At 42.0% G+C, this 22,100-nt stretch overlaps 1 protein-coding gene across 2 annotated transcripts in view; it reads left to right on the forward strand.

Annotated features, from left to right (window-relative positions):
* The window catches only part of LOC115165128 (trichohyalin), a 55,164-nt gene that overhangs the window by 18,820 nt on the left and 14,244 nt on the right, over nucleotides 1–22,100 (forward strand). The window contains exons 7-8 of one of the 2 annotated variants that reach the window (XM_029718165.1): nucleotides 19–93; nucleotides 1,001–1,078. The exons of the other annotated variant lie outside the window; for it this stretch is intronic. Coding sequence (XP_029574025.1) covers nucleotides 19–93; nucleotides 1,001–1,078 — 153 coding nt within the window. The remainder of the gene's footprint in view (nucleotides 1–18; nucleotides 94–1,000; nucleotides 1,079–22,100) is intronic. 2 annotated transcript variants of the gene reach the window in all.

Below are 22,100 nucleotides of genomic sequence, written 5' to 3' on the forward strand. Positions count from 1 at the left end.
GTTGTTCTATTATTTTAGAACATGGAGAGACGTCAGATACAGGTTCCATACTCCCAGTCAGGAGGAGAGACAGCAAGGATGATCCTCCATCCAGTGAGTTATCAATATTGTCCTGTTGTCTCCTACTGTTTCTAGTCTATAGTGGACCATCCTTCACTTAGTGAGTTATCAATATTGTCCTGTTATCTCCTACTGTTTCTAGTCTATAGTGGACCATCCTTCACTTAGTGAGTTATCAATATTGTCCTGTTATCTCCTACTGTTTCTAGTCTATAGTGGACCATCCTTCACTTAGTGAGTTATCAATATTGTCCTGTTATCTCCTACTGTTTCTAGTCTATAGTGGACCATCCTCCACTTAGTGAGTTATCAATATTGTACTGTTATCTCCTACTGTTTCTAGTCTATAGTGGACCATCCTCCACTTAGTGAGTTATCAATATTGTCCTGTTGTCTCCTACTGTTTCTAGTCTATAGTGGACCATCCTCCACTTAGTGAGTTATCAATATTGTCCTGTTATCTCCTACTGTTTCTAGTCTATAGTGGACCATCCTCCACTTAGTGAGTTATCAATATTGTACTGTTATCTCCTACTGTTTCTAGTCTATAGTGGACCATCCTTCACTTAGTGAGTTATCAATATTGTACTGTTATCTCCTACTGTTTCTAGTCTATAGTGGACCATCCTCCACTTAGTGAGTTATCAATATTGTCCTGTTATCTCCTACTGTTTCTAGTCTATAGTGGACCATCCTTCACTTAGTGAGTTATCAATATTGTCCTGTTATCTCCTACTGTTTCTAGTCTATAGTGGACCATCCTCCACTTAGTGAGTTATACATGTTGTCTCAAACTGTCATCAATCTTGATATTCTCTATTTTCTCCAATAATCTATATTTCACTATGATGTGTAATGTATTTGTAGTTTGTTTATACTATGTTTTAAATGTGTCTCTGATGAGTCAGTGTGTTGACCAGTTCTCTATGTTGTGTTACAGTGGGAGGAGAGACCTCAGATACAGACCCCACACTTCCACTGAGGAGGACAAACAGCATGGAGTTAAATCCTCCACTTAGTGAGTTACGGATGTAGATTATATTATATTTGACACTGTTGTACATCCTCCAGAGAGTCAGTGTGTTGATCAGTGCTGTGTGTTGTGTTGCAGTGGGAGGAGAGAGCAGCAGTCCAGACTCCCCAGTGACTCCCAAATAACAGATCTGGAGAGACAGGTGAAAGAAGAGAGGGATGAGGAGAAGAAAAGAGAGCTGGAGAGGGAGCTGAAGAGGGAGTCTGATAGGAGGGAGGAGATGGAGAGAAAGCTGGAGAGATTGAGAGAAAAGAGAGAGAATGAGAGGAGGGAGATGGAGGAGAGACACAGACAGGAGATAGAGAAGATGATGGAGAACTATGAAGGAGAGGCCAGAGTTGAAGCAGAGAGAAACCTGATGAAGATAGTCCTACCTGAGTTACAGAGGAACATCATGATCTCACAGACAAAGATGCAGAGAGAGTTCAGCAGACAGATGGAGGAGAAGAATAGACAGATGGAGGAGAAGAATAGACAGATGGAAGAGAAGGATAGAGAGATAAAGAGACTGAAACAGAACTCAGAGGAGGTCTATATAACCAGTGGGATGAGAAGGCAACATGTACAGCGAGAAACAAGAGGAATTAGAGGAGGAGGAAGAGAAGGAAGAAGGATGAGTTGGATGAGACAACTGTTTTGTGTAGGGGTTAGAGAGGATACTAGTTAGAGACAACTGTTTTGTGTAGGGGTTAGAGAGGAGACTAGTTAGAGAGACTGTTTTGTGTAGGGGTTAGAGAGGATACTAGTTAGAGACAACTGTTTTGTGTAGGGGTTAGAGAGGAGACTAGTTAGAGACAACTGTTTTGTGTAGGGGTTAGAGAGGATACTAGTTAGAGACAACTGTTTTGTGTAGGGGTTAGAGAGGATACTAGTTAGAGACAACTGTTTTGTGTAGGGGTTAGAGAGGAGACTAGTTAGAGACAACTGTTTTGTGTAGGGGTTAGAGAGGAGACTAGTTAGAGACAACTGTTTTGTGTAGGGGTTAGAGAGGAGACTAGTTAGAGAGATAACTGTTTTGTGTAGGGGTTAGAGAGGAGACTAGTTAGAGACAACTGTTTTGTGTAGGGGTTAGAGAGGAGACTAGTTAGAGAGACAACTGTTTTGTGTAGGGGTTAGAGAGGATACTAGTTAGAGACAACTGTTTTGTGTAGGGGTTAGAGAGGATACTAGTTAGAGACAACTGTTTTGTGTAGGGGTTAGAGAGGATACTAGTTAGAGACAACTGTTTTGTGTAGGGGTTAGAGAGGATACTAGTTAGAGACAACTGTTTTGTGTAGGGGTTAGAGAGGATACTAGTTAGAGACAACTGTTTTGTGTAGGGGTTAGAGAGGAGACTAGTTAGAGACAACTGTTTTGTGTAGGGGTTAGAGAGGAGACTAGATAGAGAGACAACTGTTTTGTGTAGGGGTTAGAGAGGAGACTAGTTAGAGAGACAACTGTTTTGTGTAGGGGTTAGAGAGGAGACTAGTTAGAGAGACAACTGTTTTGTGTAGGGGTTAGAGAGAAGACTAGTTAGAGACAACTGTTTTGTGTAGGGGTTAGAGAGGAGATTAGTTAGAGAGACTGTTTTGTGTAGGGGTTAGAGAGGAGACTAGATAGAGACAACTGTTTTGTGTAGGGGTTAGAGAGGAGACTAGATAGAGACAACTGTTTTGTGTAGGGGTTAGAGAGGAGATTAGTTAGAGAGACTGTTTTGTGTAGGGGTTAGAGAGGAGACTAGATAGAGACAACTGTTTTGTGTAGGGGTTAGAGAGGAGATTAGTTAGAGAGACTGTTTTGTGTAGGGGTTAGAGAGGAGACTAGTTAGAGAGACTGTTTTGTGTAGGGGTTAGAGAGGATACTAGTTAGAGAGACTGTTTTGTGTAGGGGTTAGAGAGGATACTAGTTAGAGAGACTGTTTTGTGTAGGGGTTAGAGAGGATACCAGTTAGAGAGAATCCCACTGTATTTTCCTCCACTGTGAGAGAAACATAGGAGTGTCATTATTTTACCACAGTCACACTGTTGTTTTCTATTTGCTGACCTTCATCAATCAAAGTTCATCAGGATACTGCTGTTGTTGTGATGTTATGTTTCAAGTTGAAACCTTAAACATATCTCTACAGTACTCGCTAGTGGACAGACAGGCAACGCTCTGCTCACGTAAGATTTGGTTCAGGGTTCAGAGGTCACAGTGAAGGATTGATGAGTAATACATGTGTTTATTATATCCAAACAGACACACAGAAATATATAAGTATTATGTTGCTTGTTTTACTATATAGAAAGTGTTTTGTTACTTTGTATCACACATAGTATATGTTACTTCAACAATATTGTATTAAATCAGTATCACTAAATACCATATCAGTGGTTATGTTGTACAGTAGTAAGCACACTTTGGATTACATTTTCTGTCACCAAAAAATACCTTGATACTCACAATATAGCGTGAATAATGTTGTAATTGTTAATTTACGATGTATGTAAGATGTCCCCTTGTCACATCCTGACCAGTAAGGGGTTATTTGTTATTGTAGTTTGGTCTGGGCGTGGCAGGGTGTTATGTGAATTTAAGTTTTCAATGTTCTTAAACCGAACTTCAATGAAACTACTCATTCTGCCCCCTCAGATTGTGTAAGATTCTGGTTGAATGAAGCAGACGGAGAACCAGCCTACAAGGGTCAAAACGTTTATTTATGAGAGCTCTGCCATCCTTACAATGTACAAAGCCTTTTATATTAACACACACACACACACACACACACACACACACACACACACACACACACACACACACACACACACACACACACACACACACACACACACACACACAGAGACACACACACACAGAGAGACACACACACACACAGACACACACACACACAGACACACACACACACACACACACACACACACACACACACACACACACACACACACACACACACACACACACACACACACACACACACATGTAGAGAACTCCACCCCGCTTTAGGCGGCTGTATTTTTCCAAAGTACACATACATTCCTTATCAACCTTCCTACCTGTCTTCTAATCTCCTGCCCACTAGCCGTTCCCAGGCCGTTGTTTCTCTCCCTAACTTAGGGAGGCTTCTTCTCCTGTTTCTTTCCCAAGGTCGTCTTATCAACTCTGCCCTGCTCATTTTAACAGTGTCTTATTCACACACAGTATTGGAATATAGTTTTTAACCCATTATTATAGCCTTATTTCCAATACATTTCAACAGGTTATAGGGTTTCTGAGTGAAATCATTTAGACAACCCTTTAATCATATAATGTCCATTACACTGGGGTGTTTGTTTTGTGTGTTTCGGGGTTTTGATGTATATTCTATATTTTCTATTTCTATGTTTATTCTAGGTTTCTATTTCTATGTTGTGTTTTTTCAATGACCTCCAATTAGAGGCAGCTTGTGGTTGTTGTCTCTAATTGGAGGCCATATTTAGTGTGTTCGTTTTCACTTGTGTTTCTGGGTGGTTGTTTCCGGTTTAGTCTGTGAACCTTACTGGACTGTTATCGTCGTTATTTTTGTTTAAGTTTGTTTGCCTTCAATAAATACTAAGATGAGCAATATACCCGCTGCATATTGGTCTGATGATTTCTCCTCTTCAGACGACGAAGTTTGTGACACCCCTTTTAAATGTTCTGGTTATTTAGTGGAGCTTTGTCCTTTCAGAGGGCTGTTTTTACATCATAACTGTGGTCCTTAGTAATCGGGGAGGGAACAGTCGAATGTTGGCCATGGAAAAGTTAAACCTGTATTGTTTTGGTATTACAATACTTTACAACTGTTGGAAATGGTATCTCACAGAAGCACGATAAAGGAAAACATTAAAGAGCAGAAGTACAGTACTGTACGATCCACAAAATAAATAACACACTGTAAACCAATCAAATCACTTACTGTGACCTTTACCTCCAAATATAATGTCCAGTGTCTATGATGACCAGTGTCCACAGCTCCACTTCCAGAGAGAGAGAGGGGGGGGAGAGAGAGAGAGAGAGAGAGAGAGAGAGAGAGAGAGAGAGGTGGTCAGTCATCCTCTGTTCAGCCCAGTAGCTCCATCCTGAGTGTGATACGTCTGGACCAGAACCAGGGGATGAGGTGGAGGAAGAGACCATTTATGGGTGGCTGGATGAAGTTCTTCCTGTGGGTGTTGTTGTCAATGTTACCATGGAACACCTGTCACCAAGACAACCACAGATACTATCAGACACACTGCCACCAAAGCCTTGTTTATACCTGGTGCTAACATGCGTCCTTTGTCCTGATCTGATCCACATTCTGATTGTGCCACATTTTTTTATATGATTTTAGAAGGCAGGATAAGGATGATTTAAATAGTTTCCCTTTCCACATCTGTCTACACTTGTAAGATATCCAGACACAAAGCATGTCTGACTACCTCCAGAGGGGTTCAGGAAAATCACAATCACATCATAATGTGTCTTTTAATCATCTACATCCTTCCATAAATGTGTCTCAGTCAGTGGAGCAGAGTGCACCACCAAAGGTTGTAGGTTTGATTCCTGCTGGGGACATCCATATGTAACATCTATGCACGTAAAAAAAGAAGGCAAATATTATAATTATCATTATTATTATTATTATATAAGATCAGGACAAAGGAGGCATGTTAGAACCAGGTAGAAATGGTCTCTGTTTCATGTCTGAGATCTCTTTTCTGTTTCTGTGTCTTAATCAATCAATCAATCAACCAATCAATCACTCAATCAAGAGAGAGAAAGAGAGAGAGAGGAGGAGGGAGAGAGAGAGGAGGAAGGAGAGATGGGAGAGAGGAGGGGGAGAGAGAGAGAGAGAGAGGAGGGAGAGAGAGAGAGAGGAGGGAGAGAGAGGGGGGGTAGGGAGAGCAAAGGAGGAGAGATCATCCATTAATTCAAATACAATCTCTCTTTCTCCTACTCCTTCCTCCGTCTTCTCCTATCTCTCCTCTTCACCATACCTGAATCCACAGGTTTTGGTCGTTGATTGCTGTGGCTATGTGTTGACCTTGGCCTGGTGGTCCAATGTGGCTCTGTTAGAGGTCCAGGCCAGCAGGCCCATACCCAGGGTCCGGTACACAGTGGACAAGGTTAGCTGGTAGTGCTGTACATGACCCCCCTTCAGACCCAGAGCCTCAGAACAGCCTGGATGAACAGAATCACAGAACAATAGGCAGACACTGAGACACAGGAAGTAATGAAGAAGGAGAAGGAGGAAGTGGTGGTCATGAAGTGGACAGTGTGAGCCACCGTACACCAAACACTAAAACACATCACTAATTTGGACACACCAGTATATCTGGATATCACAAACTGAACTTTAGTGTCACAACACCATCATGACATGCTGATCTGATTACAATGGATGACTGTTTTGGTCCTAACTGAATGAGCAGGGTGTTAAATAAAGGTTTCCCATTGGACCATGGTCTGATGAAGCATATATAAACAGGTGTCTTCAGGTGATGATGTCACTGACCTGTAAGCTCACAGTCCATCAGCTCTATGCTCAGAGTACAGTGGCCCCTATAGACTTGTGGGTAAACGCGTACGTACTCCTCTTTGATTGGTGGAGGGAAGGCGTTGGCCAGTGTTCCTTGTTCTGAAGGACATGTCAGTCTGCTCTGGATAGTCCCCAGGTCCAGGAGAACCCAATGATCCAGGTCTATCCCATCATGGAGATAGTTATCTGATATGCAGTCATTAGCTGTCTCACTCTGAGATCCACCAGTCAGCATCTCTACTGTTAAAACTGTCATCTTCTCTGTTCTTTCTCCCTCACAAACAGGCTCCTCTGGCTGGCTCTGATGGAGAGCAGAGAGAACCTAGTTCCACCACGCAGCAACATCGCTACTGACGCTAGTCAGCATCTCTACTGTTAATACTCAGTCATCTTCTCTGTTGATCTGTACATCCATTTATTTATTTATTCTTTACTTCTATTAGTCAGTCCATCCTTTTGTTCTTCTCTTTCTTCCTCCATACTTCCATTCATCAGTCCAACATCTCCACTCTCACTGGCTGAGACTTCAGCTTCAAAATGACTAAAACATCCTCCCTGTCCTCGCAGCTCTCCTCTCTTTCTACACAGCTCCTGTGTGAGTGGAGAGACATCTGGTCCTGGAGGAGTGTGAGTGGAGAGACATCTGGTCCTGGAGGAGTGTGAGTGGAGAGACATCTGGTCCTGGAGGAGTGTGAGTGGAGAGACATCTGGTCCTGGAGGAGTGTAAGTGGAGAGACATCTGGTCCTGGAGGAGTGTGAGTGGAGAGACATCTGGTCCTGGAGGAGTGTGAGTGGAGAGACATCTGGTCCTGGAGGAGTGTGAGTGGAGAGACATCTGGTCCTGGAGGAGTGTGAGTGGAGAGACATCTGGTCCTGGAGGAGTGTAAGTGGAGAGACATCTATTTAGTGTTTATATGTTGTTTAATATGATAAAATAGCCTTTTTGAAATGATGAATGCTTCTTACAGTCACCTTTTCTTTCAAATCATATGGTTTTCTTTCAATACTTCAAAACCAAATGGTAGGTGCAGGTAGTCACCAAAATAGATGGGTGTTGGGTAGCTCTTTCCTGCTGTTAATGACCAAAGCACCTCTTTGGCCTCATGGTGGAATGTTATTCATATTTTTCAGAATTTCATAATGAATAAAGATTATTATTAAAAAAATATATAAAAAAATCTGGTGGTTTTTATGTAAAACAGTTTTGTTATGTTTCATTCTTCTGTTATGTATATAAAGTGTAATATTGGGATGCAAACTCGTTTGGTTCTTAAAGCACATGGTCAAAACGCTATATTTTTGATGCTGCGTGTGTAAAGTAAGCAGCTGCACACGTCAAATTAACACCTACATCTGCTCAATATACACCTACACACGCTAACTTAACGTGTTCTTTAATACGCTAATTTTACTAGCCAATTTCCCTAGCTCCTTTTTTCATTAAATCGGTGTAATCTACAGTCAGTTTGATGCAACAACACCACAATTGAAGATGGCAAGAAGGAACTTCCATATCCGCTGCAAACAGACACTAAATGGCTGCACTTTGCTTCTGCTCTCTGATAATCCTGTACTTGATGCCCTTAAGTCCACTTTAACAAGGTTGATTCTTTTTAATTAATATTATTAATCATAAAGTTGATCTGCTAGCTAACACAGAGGACGGATCTGTGTATGGCTATGCAGCTATGTTGGAGGCTCAGACACAGAGACAGCAGTGGAAGTAACTGGTAACTGAAGTAACTGAAGTAACTGGTAACTGGTATTTAAATGTGTCACTGATATTGTAAGTCTGATTAGGCCAAGGGCGTATTTTTTATTTAGCTAGTATATGTAGAATATATGAATTTTGTTGTAATGAATGCTGGTATTTAAATTGCTGGATTGCTAAATTAGTTACTAGTTCACTTGATAACGTTCATTAGCTGCACACCCCGGCCGTAGCCACAATTACAGGTCTTGTAATATTTTTACAGCCCTGCTAGTTACATAAAGGTGACTTATTATCGAGGAGTACTGACGTCAAACCTGTTTTTGTATTTTTAGGCAAAACAACAACTGAAGGTCTAAAACTTCAGGCTGGCTGTAATTTCAATGCTACCTAGCATTAGCCTTAGCGATTAGCATGAAAACATTTACCTTTACAAAGCTCACAAAGCTCATTTGACCTAGGACAAACCTGTAAAACCTTGGCTAATATCTACAACATATCAGCTTTCCAACAGCACAGATATTATTTTTGAATACCCTTTGAAATATGAATATTTCATCTAAGCCTATGATGTAGAAATTAACAACTTCAGACATAAACCAGGAACGTTAACATTAGGACTATGGCACTGTTTGAACAGGAATCTCAGTCCCATCCATGGTCTCTATTTTCACAAAACTGTCGTCTTGCAGAATGGAAACCATGCAGAGGAGCCTTGAGTGGGCTAGGGGGAGGCTGATAAATGTTGGGTGTGGTTGGGTTTACTGTTGTTTTTTTTCACTCTTCGTTCTCCTGCTGCTCATTCTATTCGTTCTTGGTCAACATTTCTATTTTTGTCTTGGCTTTAATTCTTATGGATGGGGGGCTTGGATGACTGACGTGCCCAGAGTAAACTGCCTACTACTTTGGCCCAGAAGCTAAGATTTGCATATTATTAGTATATTTGGATAGAAAACGCTCTGAAGTTTCTAAAACTATTTGAATGATGTCTGTGAGTATAACAGAACTTATTTGGCAGGCGAAACCCCAAGGACAAACCTTCCAGGATTTTTTTTTGTTTTGAGGTCACTCTCTCTTCCATTGGTTTTCATTGATAATCTAGAATTCTAAGGCAGTGGCTTGCAGTTCCTATCGCTTCCACTGGATGTCAACAGTCCTTAGAAATTGGTTGATGTTTTTCCTGTAATGAAGAAGTATGGCTGTTCAGAACGAGGCTCGAGGGAAGTGTACTTTTTGATAGATGCGCGCGACCTGAAAGCACTCTCCACTTTGTTTTCCTCCGGTATTGAACGCAGTTTATCCCGTCTTAAATTTGATTGATTATTCATGTTAAAAATACCTAAAGTTGTATTAGGAAAGTTGTTTGAAATGCTTTAACAAAGTTTACAGGTAATTTATGAGAGATTTTGTAGTCATGTTGCGCAAGTTGGAACTGGTGTTTTTCTGGATCAAACGCACATATTGGAGTGCCAACAGAAGAAGCTCGTCAAAGGTAAGTCATGAATTGTATGTTATTTCTGAGTTTTGTGTCGCGCCTGGCGGGATGAAATATGATTGCCAGTATTTTTTGGGGGTGCTATCCTCAGATTATAGCGTGGTTTGCTTTCACTGTAGCCTTGTTAAAATCTGACTCAGTGGCTAGAAATACAAGAAGTTCAGCTTCAATTTGGTGTATTGCACTTGTGAATGTATGAAAGTTAAATATTTGTAATAATTTTTTGAATTTGGCGCTCTGCCATTCCACTGATCCCGATCCCGTTAACATGATTTCAGCCATAAGAGGTTTTTAAAATCCAATATTATAAAAACATTACTTGGACACAATTTGTGACAGTTACTATAATTTAAAAGTGTTTTTGGAATGAGAGGGGTGGGCTGTGTCACAATACACACAACCCCCTGTTGGGGCTAGGGGGCAGTATTTTCACGGCTGGATAAAAAAATGTACCCAATTTAATCTGGTTACTAATCCTACCCAGTAACTAGAATATGCATATACTTATTATATATGGATAGAAAACACCCTAAAGTTTCTAAAACTGTTTGAATGGTGTCTGTGAGTATAACAGAACTCATTTGGCAGGCAAAACCCTGAGACAGATTCTGACAGGAAGTGGATACCTGATGTGTTGAATTGCCTTTAAGCCTATGCCATTGAAAAACACAGGGGCTGATGAATGTTTTGGCACTTCCTATTGCTTCCACTAGATGTCACCAGCCTTTACAAAGTGTTTTGAGTCTTATACTGTGAGATCTGACCGAACAAGAGCCTTGGAACAGTGGTGGCCCATTAGACACCTGGCGGATATAAATATGAACTTGATAGAACTAAAAATGCATGCATTCTCTAACATAATGTCCTAGGAGTGTCATCTGATGGAGATTGTAAAAGGTTAGTGCATAATTTTAGCTGATTTTTATGGTTTTGGTGACGCCTGTCTTTGAATTGACAATACATTACACACAGCTATTGTCAATGTACTCTCCTAACATAACCTAACTTTATGCTTTCGCCGTAAAACCTTTTTGAAATTGGACAACGTGGTTAGATTAAGGAGATGTTTATCTTTCAAAGGGTGTAAGATAGTTGTATGTTTGAAAAATTTGAATTTGGACATTTATTTGGTTTCAAATTTGCCGCTCTTGAAATGCACCTGCTGTTGATAGGGTGCGCCACGGGTGGCACGCTAGCGTCCCAAATAGCCCCAAGAGGTTTTAAGTAGCCTAAACACAGTGTATTATTGTTACAGCCAGTTCCAGTTACCGGGCTCCTCGGACTTGGAGAGGAGCTAGAGGTGCACCTTGTTATGCCATCACTCAAGAGCAACTGAGGTTTCTGATGTCCTGTGCTTTCAGTGTGTCTCAGATGGCAGATATTCCACATGTGTCCCGATCAACACTCAAACGTCGTCTAAGGTCAGTTGTGCTTGGAAGTAATGCTATAAACTACAGACTTTAGATGCACGGTTTCCAGTTTCTTACCAATCAAACAATTTAGAATGACTACAATCAAGACAGGACTTTAAAATAACTATGATGATATGCATTACCTCATCCCTGTCCATTGTTCCTTTTTTTCCGGACAATTCAATCTGTCACATGCACCGTTATATTCTGACATGTCAGACTTGGCCCTGGATGAAAAGATGAAGGACTTGATGGCTGGGAACGACAAACGTGGACCGGAGGCTGTTCAATCACAATTAAGGGCTCTGGATGCAGAGATGCAGAGTGAGGGACAGCATGCTTCATGTCGCAGAGGCTGCATACCATGTTGCTGTACGGCGCTCAGAAAACAACATCAGACAATACAGATACCCACCATTTGAGTCATCTAAAATCATAAATAGCATTATAAATATTCACTTACCTTTGATGATCTTCATCAGAAAGCACTCCCAGGGATCCCAGGTCCACAATAAATGTTGTTTTGTTCAATAAAGTCCATCATTTATGTCCAAATACCTCCTTGTTGTTAGCGCGTTCAGTAAGCTACTCCAAATGTAGGAAGCGCAACGAAAATTTCATGACTAAAAGTAAAACAAAGTTCTATTTACGTTCGTAGAAACATGTCAAACGACGTATAGCATCAATCTTTAGGGCCTTTTTAACATAAATCTTCCATAATATTCCAACCGGATGATTCCAATGTCTTTAAAAACGTTATGGAACACAGCTACCTCTCACGTGAATGCGCGCCACTGAACTCATATCCTTTTCTGACTCACAAACTTCCAGTTCCTCTTGTTCGCTTTCTGTTCACTGCAAAAGCCTGAAACAAGGTTCTAAAGACTGTTGACATCTAGTGGAAGCCGTAGGAAGTGCAAAATGAAACCTAAGTCACTGTGTGTTAGATAGGGATTCACTTGAAAAAACTTCAAGCGTCAGATTTCCCACTTCCTGGTTGGATTTTTCTCAGGTGTTTGCCTGCCATATGAGTTCTGTTATACTCACAGACATCATTCAAACACTTTTAGAAACTTCAGAGTGTTTTCTATCCAAATCTACTAATAATATGCATATCCTACCTTCTGGGCCCGAGTAGCAGGCAGTTTAATTTGGGCTTGTCATTCATCCTGAATTTCTGAATACTGCCCCCTATCACTAAAAAGTTAATGAGATGCCAACCAAATTAATGTGATGAGGGACAACATTTATGATTGTGCAATGAAAGGCTTTAAGAGAGCCCGCTTTAATCCGGAGGCAAAAATAGACATGGTTTTTAGGGAGGCTGACAGAAAAGGGGCAGCTGATGAGGGTGGACCCTCAAGAGAATTTCTCCGACTGCTAATGAGTGCCATGCATTCCTCTGCAATATGAGGGACCTGATTGGCAAAAATGCCTTTCTTCCAACTCTCAAGGTGAATTACACTTTTACACAAAGACACGTTTGTTTATGGCTAGACAGTGGGGGAACAAAGTATTTGATCCCCTGCTGATTTTGTACGTTTGCCCACTTACAAAGAAATGATCAGTCTATAATTTTAATAGTAGGTTTATTTGAACTGTGAGAGACAGAATAACAACAAAGAAATCCAGAAAAACACATGTCAAAAATGTTATAAAATGATTAGCATTTTAATGAGGGAAATAAGTATTTGACCCCTCTGCAAAACATGACTTAGTACTTGGTGGCAAAACCCTTGTTGGCAATCACAGAGGTCAGACGCTTCTTGTAGTTGGCCACCAGGTTTGCACACATCTCAGGAGGGATTTTGTCCCACTCCTCTTTGCAGATCTTCTCCAAGTCATTAAGGTTTCGAGGCTGATGTTTGGCAACTCGAACCTTCAGCTCCCTCCACAGATTTTCTATGGGATTAAGGTCTGGAGACTGGCTAGGCCACTCCAGGACCTTAATGTGCTTCTTCTTGAGCCACTCCTTTGTTGCCTTGGCCGTGTATTTTGGGTCATTGTCATGCTGGAATACCCATCCACGACCCATTTTCAATGCCCTGGCTGAGGGAAGGAGGTTCTCACCCAAGATTTGACGGTACATGGCCCCGTCCATCGTCCCTTTGATGCGGTGAAGTTGTCCTGTCCCCTTAGCAGAAAAACACCCCCAAAGCATAATGTTTCCACCTCCATGTTTGACGGTGGAGATGGTGTTCTTGGGGTCATAGGCAGCATTCTTCCTCCTCCAAACACAGCGAGTTGAGTTGATGTCAAAGAGATCCATTTTGGTTTCATCTGACCACAACACTTTCACCAGTTGTCCTGAGTCATTCAGATGTTCATTGTCAAACTTCAGACGGGCATGTATATGTATTCTTGAGCAGGGGGACCTTGCGGGCACTGCAGTATTTCAGTCCTTCACGGCGTAGTGTGTTACCAATTGTTTTCTTGGTGACTATGGTCCCAGCTGCCTTGAGATTATTGACAAGATCCTCCCATGTAGTTCTGGGCTGATTCCTCACCGTTCTCATGATCATTGCAACTCCACGAGGTGAGATCTTGCATGGAGCACCAGGCCGAGGGAGATTGACAGTTCTTTTGTGTTTCTTCCATTTGCGAATAATCGCACCAAATGTTGTCACCTTCTCACCAAGCTGCTTGGCGATGGTCTTGTAGCCCATGCCAGCCTTGTGTAGGTCTACAATCTTGTCCCTGACATCCTTGGAGAGCTCTTTGGTCTTGGCCATGGTGGAGAGTTTGGAATCTGATTGATTGATTGCTTCTGTGGACAGGTGTCTTTTTTGCAGGTAACAAGCTGTGGTTAGGAGCACTCCCTTTAAGAGTGGGCTCCTAATCTCAGCTCGTTACCTGTATAAAAGACACCTGGGAGCCAGAAATCTTTCTGATTGAGAGGGGGTCAAATACTTATTTCCCTCATTAAAATGCAAAACAATTTATAACTTTTCTGACAGGCGTTTTTCTGGATATTTTTGTTGTTATTCTGTCTCTCACTGTTCAAATAAACCTACCATTAAAATTATAGACTGATCCTTTCTTTGTCAGTGGGCAAACATACAAAATCAGCAGGGGATCAAATACTTTTCCCCCCCACTTTATATACACTGCTCAAAAAAATAAAGGGAACACTAAAATAACACATCCTAGATCTGAATGAATGAAATAATCTTATTAAATACTTTTTTCTTTACATAGTTGAATGTGCTGACAACAAAATCACACAAAAATAATCATTGGAAATCCAATTTATCAACCCATGGAGGTCTGGATTTGGAGTCACACTCAAAATTAAAGTGGAAAACCACACTACAGGCTGATCCAACTTTGATGTAATGTCCTTAAAACAAGTCAAAATGAGGCTCAGTAGTGTGTGTGGCCTCCATGTGCCTGTATGACCTCCTTACAACGCCTGGGCTGGGGAACGGGCGGGCCAGTCCATAGCATCAATGCCTTCCTCTTGAAGGAACTGCTGACACACTCCAGCCACATGAGGTCTAGCATTGTCTTGCATTAGGAGGAACCCAGGGCCAACCGCACCAGCATATGGTCTCACAAGGGGTCTGAGGATCTCATCTCGGTACCTAATGGCAGTCAGGCTACCTCTGGCGAGCACATGGAGGGCTGTGCGGCCCCCCAAAGAAATGCCACCCCACACCATGACTGACCCACCGCCAAACCGGTCATGCTGGAGGATGTTGCAGGCAGCAGAACGTTCTCCACGGCATCTCCAGACTCTGTCACGTCTGTCACATGTGCTCAGTGTGAATCTGCCTTCATCTGTGAAGAGCACAGGGCGCCAGTGGCGAATTTGCCAATCTTGGTGTTCTCTGGCAAATGCCAAACGTCCTGCACGGTGTTGGGCTGTCCCCACCTGTGGACGTCGGGCCCTCATACCACTCTCATGGAGTCTGTTTCTGACCATTTGAGCAGACACATGCACATTTGTGGCCTGCTGGAGGTCATTTTGCAGGGCTCTGGCAGTGCTCCTCCTGCTCCTCCTTGCACAAAGGCGGAGGTAGCGGTCCTACTGCTGGGTTGTTGCCCTCCTACGGCCTCCTCCACGTCTCCTGATGTACTGGCCTGTCTCCTGGTAGCACCTCCATGCACTGGACACTACGCTGACAGACACAGCAAACCTTCTTGCCACAGCTCGCATTGATGTGCCATCCTGGATGAGCTGCACTACCTGAGCCACTTGTGTGGGTTGTAGACTCCGTCTCATGCTACCACTAGAGTGAAAGCACCGCCAGCATTCAAACGTGACCAAAACATCAGCCAGGAAGCATAGGAACTGAGAAGTGGTCTGTGGTCACCACCTGTAGAACCACTCCTTTATTGGGGGTGTCTTGCTAATTGCCTATAATTTCCACCTGTTGTCTATTCCATTTGCACAACAGCATGTGAAATTGATTGTCAATCAGTGTTGCTTCCTAAGTGGACAGTTTGATTTCACAGAAGTGTGATTGACTTGGAGTTTTATTGTGCTGTTTAAGTGTTCCCTTTATTTTTTTGAGCAGTGTATATATCTAGGTCCTGTGTGGCTCAGTTGGTAGGGCATGGTGCTTGCAATGCCAAGGTTGTGGGTTCGATTCCCACGGGGGACTAGTATGGAAAAACATTTTATGAAATGTATGCATTCACTACTGTAAGTCGCTCTGGATAAGAGCGTCTGCTAAATGACTAAAATGTATATCTCTCTCTCTTGAGTAAGACATTTGATTTTTGTATGTTAAGTAATGTTTCCTTTATTTACTGTTTGCCTTGTGTGTGACAGCACTCTATGATGAGCCACAATGTTTTTCAGAGAGGCTATGCAGGCAAGTGTGTGGCCTACAACCTCCTGTGCCAGAACTGAAAGAAATTGCAGAATATGACTTCAGAGAGAAGTTGGAGAAGGTAAGTCACTTTATACTGTGATGATGTTATGTTACTGTTCATTTGAAAAAATATTAGGGTTGTATTTGAATACTTTTCCACATGGATTTAGTTGCCTTTTGTTGGCAGTCAATCTTTTTTAAGGGTAGTGATAATCAATCTGTTTTGCTAATTAGTTCAATAAACAGTGTTTTGGGACAATCTAAGATCCAGCTAGCACAAACTGTTGACGAGGCACAGGAAGTGGTCATGTTGCGTGCAGTGCGATACATTCGTACATTGGAGAGGGATGCCCTGGTGAAGTCAGCCACAAAGTTCTACTTAGAAAGCAGGAAACGGGATGCTCTTGAGCAGTGAGTTTCCATATATCTAAGGAATCTCAAGTTTAGTTAAATTCTTCAGGGCAAATTCATTTACTTTTTTTACTTCATAGATTCAAAGAGGGTCTAGAGTGTCTCGGTCTCCTGCCTTACATGAATAGACACACATCCTCGCTGAGAAACCTCTTTTGGCCAAAGACATAGCTTCTCTCTTCAAAGCAGAGCGCTCCCCACCTGGTACCAATTAAAGAGCAATAGAGAGCAGAGTCATGTTTCTGGAGGGACTGGCTGCTGGAGGTGGAAGGTTAGATGCAAAACCATGATCATTGAAGTAACACGGCCCACACCAGTAAAATGTATCACCTAATCACTCTCACAACTGTGGGACAGCATGTTATAGCCTTATTCTTCCATGGGCCCCCTAAGAACGTAATAGATCAAATAAATCCCAAACTACTTTCACTTAGAGTATTATGTTCTCAAATAAGTGTTACTTATGGACTTTAATGTCCCGCCCTTTCCTTTTTTCAGGGGGAACACATACCCTTTAACCATGGAGAAGGTTTTCATTTTCACTTCGGGGGCTTCAGCATTGCTAGGCTAGGATTGCCAGTGGAGCCACAGCTACAGTTCTCTCTGCTACCGCACGGCAAGTGGTACCGGAGCACCAAGTCTAGGTCCAAGAGGCTTCTAAACAGATTCTACCCCCAAGCCATAAGACTCCTGAATATCTAATCAAATGGCTACCCAGACTATTTGCTGCTACTCTTTATGCATAGTCACATTTTAATATCTCTACCTACATGTATATATTAACTCGACTAACCGGTGCCCCCGCACATTCTCTGTACCAGTATCCCCTGTATATAGTGTCGCTATTTTTATTTTACTGCAGCTCTTTAATTATTTGTTACTTTAACTTTTTGTAGTTTTTTATTTTATTTTTAACTGCATTGTTGGTTAAGGGCATTTCACTGTAAGGTCTACTATACCTGTTGTATTCGGCGCATGTGACAAATAACATTTGATTTGATTTAAAGGGAATTCATTTAAGGGGAATTATCCAACATGTTTATTGCATGACTACCTAGTAAGTTGGGAATACTGCAGCCAATGTTAATTGTGATGTGTCCCAAAAGGATTGATATTATGAAAGTTTCCGACAGGATTGTCCATCAGCAAAAAAAGTTGTGTAGTGAAAGTTTTCAAAAACATTACAACCAACCAGAATCATTTGGACACAGTAATCCATAATGCAGCTTCAATGAATGTATGATTTCCTAGTGGGTAACCTGAGGATTATGCAAAGTAGTTAAGTCAAGTATGTCAAGTGTTACAATAAATAAATCTTCCAGTAAATATGGACGTTTCATTGACGTGTTATGTCAATAGAAACAGACACTGTAGTTGGTACATTGGTCGTGGTGCAGCAAGTTGATGAGGGTAGTAGAGAAGCACTAGTGGGACTTTTTGAGAGAAGTGACTGAGGGCAGAAAAGGATATCAGGGTGCCCAGGAACTTGAAGCTGCTGATCATCTCCATGTCAATGTACAGTAGATGGGAGAATGGTCAAGAACCACCATCTACTTTGTTATGTTTATGCTGAGACTGTTGTCCTATCACCATTATGTCAGGTCCCACAGCTCCTCCATGGACTCATGATCACTGGTGATCAAGTGTACCTTTTTCTTTTTTTTTCACCTTTATTTAACCAGGTAGGCTAGTTGAGAACAAGTTCTCATTTACAACTGCGACCTGGCCAAGATGAAGCACAGCAGTTCGACCCATACAACAACACAGAGTTACACATGGAAAAAAAGTTAATGCAATAAATAGGCCATGGTGGTGAAGTAATAACAATATAGCAATTAAACACTGGAATGGTAGATGTGCAGAAGATGAATGTGCAAGTAGAGATACTGGGGTGCAAAGGAGCAAGATAAATACATAAATACAGTATGGGGATGAGGTAGTTGGATGGTCTGTTTACAGATGGGCTATGTACAGGTGCAGTGATCTGTGAGCTGCTATAACAGCTGGTGCTTAAAGCTAGTAAGGGAGATATGAGTCTCCAGCTTCGGTGATTTTTGCAGTTCGTTCCAGTCATTGGCAGCAGAGAACTGGAAGGAAAGGCGGACAAAGTAGGAATTGGCTTTGGGGGTGACCAGTGAGATATACCTGCTGGAGCGCGTGCTATGGGTGGGTGCTGCTATGGTGACCAGTGAGCTTAGATAAGGCGGGGCTTTACCTAGCAGAGACTTGTAGATGACCTGGAGCCAGTGGGTATGGCGACGAGTATGAACCGAGGGCCAGCCAACGAGAGCGTACAGGTCACAGTGGTGGGTAGTATATGGGCCTTTGGTGACATAACGGATGGCACTGTGATAGACTGCATCCAATTTGTTGAGTAGAGTGTTGGAGGCTATCTTAAGTACAGGGCAGAGCTCCATAGTCCAGCTGATTTAATTGCAGCTGGACACATGCTTTCCAGCTGTAGGAGAACGAGCCTCCTCCTCCTGTCTGTCTTAAAGGCCTCTACATTTGGATTCATCTGGTGGAATGTTTCCCCCAAAACCTTCAACAAGCTGCTCTCCTCCTGACCATAGTGCAACTTGATCTGCCTCACAGGATACTAAAGATACTGAGATATGGCAACAATATTTAAATCTAATAACAAGTATCCTAATATAAAACAGGGAAACAGTCCATGATCTTTAAATCAGTAAAATAACCTTCAATAAGTCTATGTTAAATCACAAGATAGATTCACACCTAGTTTACTTACAAAGCAAGTTCTGTGGACTGCACTGTGGCCTCATGTACTGCATGGATAAAGGGAAAATGTACCTATCCTGTTCAGCTGCTGGATGTTAGGCTCAGAGATCAGACAAACCCTCATAGTTATCAGCCTGCTTCTCCCGGGTTGACACCTTTGGATTCCAGCATTATTCCGTCTCCTGAACGACTGAAGTCTGACATGTGTAAACGTTATAAAAGTTACAGTAATGACTCTGAACCTAATCAATGGCGCCCAGACTCACACCCCCCACGGTAGCTGCTGCTATCGTTAGCTAGCTAACATTAGTTTGTTCAGTCCAGTCCAACGACACTTCATGTTCAAGCGATATTTGAAGAAAAAGTCAACATCATAACACAACACAATAGAAAGGCCTAGTTTACTGGAACGGACAAACTGTAAAATAACAAACGATAACATAGCTAGCTAGATAGGCTAATAATAGAAAGGCCTTGTTTACTGGAAAGGACATACTGTAAAATAACAAATGATAACATAGCTAGCTAGCTAGATAGGCTAATAATAGACAGGCCTAGTTTACTGGAACAGACATACTGTAAAATAAAAAACGATAACATAGCTAGCTAGATAGGCTAATAATAGAAAGGCCTTGTTTACTGGAAAGGACATACTGTAAAATAACAAACGATAACATAGCTAGCTAGCTAGATAGGCTAATAATAGACAGGCCTAGTTTACTGGAACAGACATACTGTAAAATAACAAACGATAACATAGCTAGCTAGATAGGCTAATAATAGAAAGGGGAGCGTTATGTGTTAACGTTACTAGGTAGTTGTACTTGTTAATGTTGACTTTTGCCAGGTATTACCTAACCTACCAGAATGAATCCTACCTTTGAACCACCTGATCCTCCTGGGCTGGTTGTAAAGGTGGTTCCACTTGGCTGGTAAAATTTAAAAAGCTTCTCTCATGTTTTCAAGGTTCGACTTGATTTAGTCGTTTGTTGGTGATGATGAATGAGATGTTTTTCATATAGCTGGCTTCACATGCGCCTTATTTGTGATCGGCCAACATTTGCATATAGTTTACATAGTGTTATTTGACGTGTATCTTTTTGACACGCAAAGACCCAAACGGTGTTCCATAGTGCACCTCATTACATGTCAGACATGCTTTTAAGTTATGTACCCATTATGTCCCTCAGGTCCTCTGGCACTGGCCTTTTAACTATCCTGAAGCCTAGGACCAAGAGGCATGGAGAGGCAGCCTTTAGTTATTATGCCCCCAGCCTCTGGAATAGCCTGCCAGAGAACCTGAGGAGGTCTGAAACTGTGGACATATTTAAAAGGCATCTTAAAACACACCTTTTTAGCTTTTCTTTTCCTTAGTGTGATTTTTTTTGTATTTTAGTTTAAAATTGGTATTCTTTTCTTTCTTGTGTAAATATTTCAGGTTTTTATTTTCATAGTTTTTTTCCTGTGAAGTGAATTATGTTGCATTCATGTCATCAATGTGCTGTGTAAATAAAGCTTGATTTGATTTATTACTCTGTTCCAGAATAAATGGTTTTTGGAATGACCCAGGTCCTTTCCTCCACTGCAGCCATGTCCTTTCCTCCAGGCTTTGTGTCTTGGAAAGAGTAGTGACTATTCATACATTCATCTAATAATCACAGAGGGGGTTTTGGAGAAGTCAAAAAATGTATAGTGTCATTAGAATGAGTAGGAAATCACTATTCAAGACAAAGGCTGGAGGAACATATTGTTACTATAAAATAATGAAGACACAATGGAGGGGATTTGTTTTCACATGGATTTATAGCTTGTTACTTCAGAAGCAAAACTGTTTATATCCAGAAAATAGAAATTAATGTATTATCAGGGAACAATCTTTGCAAAATAAGGCAATTGATATGTTATTAACTTGAGGTATGAAATAGGGTATAAAGTATGAAATTAAGTATAAAATAATTGGAATGTTAATGACATCTCCATGGGTCCACCTTTGGGGGTCAGAGGTCATACCTGTATGCATTTTGGGGTATATTGATGAGACAGAATGGGCAGCATTGGGATGTGCTTTATTATCACATCGTACCATAGATGATAACTACAACAAACTTCCCACAGAACAAGGAGACCCATTGGAAAGGTTTCATAGATTCATCATGGATTCAGTGTAAAATCAGTCACAGCAGCCTATTTTCAAGTTGACCGCCATTCATTTCAATGTGGAGGAACTGAATAGATTTTTCAGGGCAGAAATGAATTAATAATTTGTCTAAAAACTGAAAATTAGTATTACTGTAAGGAAAATGCTAAAAATGGCTGGATGTAGTGGCGCCCCCTGGTGACCCTCAATGGGCCCTCTTCCCTCTTCTCCTTGTGGTCAGGGAGCTGGCTGGATGAAGTGGCTACAGCGGGGGTCGGACTCCCTGTCCGGGTAACGACTCCGGCTCCCTGGGTCGGCCCCAGCCCTTTCTGGGTGAATTTAATAGCACCCCCTGGTGGCCACGGGCAGGGGCCCTCTCTCTCGTGGTCAGCCCCCCCTCCCTGGGTTTGTCCATCCCTCTCTGGCTGTCTCCCCCCTCTCTTCCTGGTGAATGTAAAGGCGCCACTTAGGGGGTCGAGGGCAGGGGGTGGGCCCACCTCTCCGGGGGACTGCATCACCCTCACTGGGTTGGCCCCAGCCCTCTCTGGCCCTCTCCCCAGGAACAATACGAGTGGTGTTTTACTGCTCATCATATAAAGGCACATCTCTCAACAGTGAACTCCTTCAAGGCCCTGACCTGGCAAACACACTCAAAGGAGTCTTGCTAAGATTTCTGGTGGCCAGATGGTGATACTAACAAAGGATTGGAGAAGTACAGCCACGCTGTGCTGGCTTCTATGGCTTCTAGGTTCATAAACGGTATG

The sequence above is a fragment of the Salmo trutta genome, chromosome 27, assembly GCF_901001165.1.
Source record: "Salmo trutta chromosome 27, fSalTru1.1, whole genome shotgun sequence".
Taxonomy (NCBI): Eukaryota; Metazoa; Chordata; class Actinopteri; order Salmoniformes; family Salmonidae; genus Salmo; species Salmo trutta.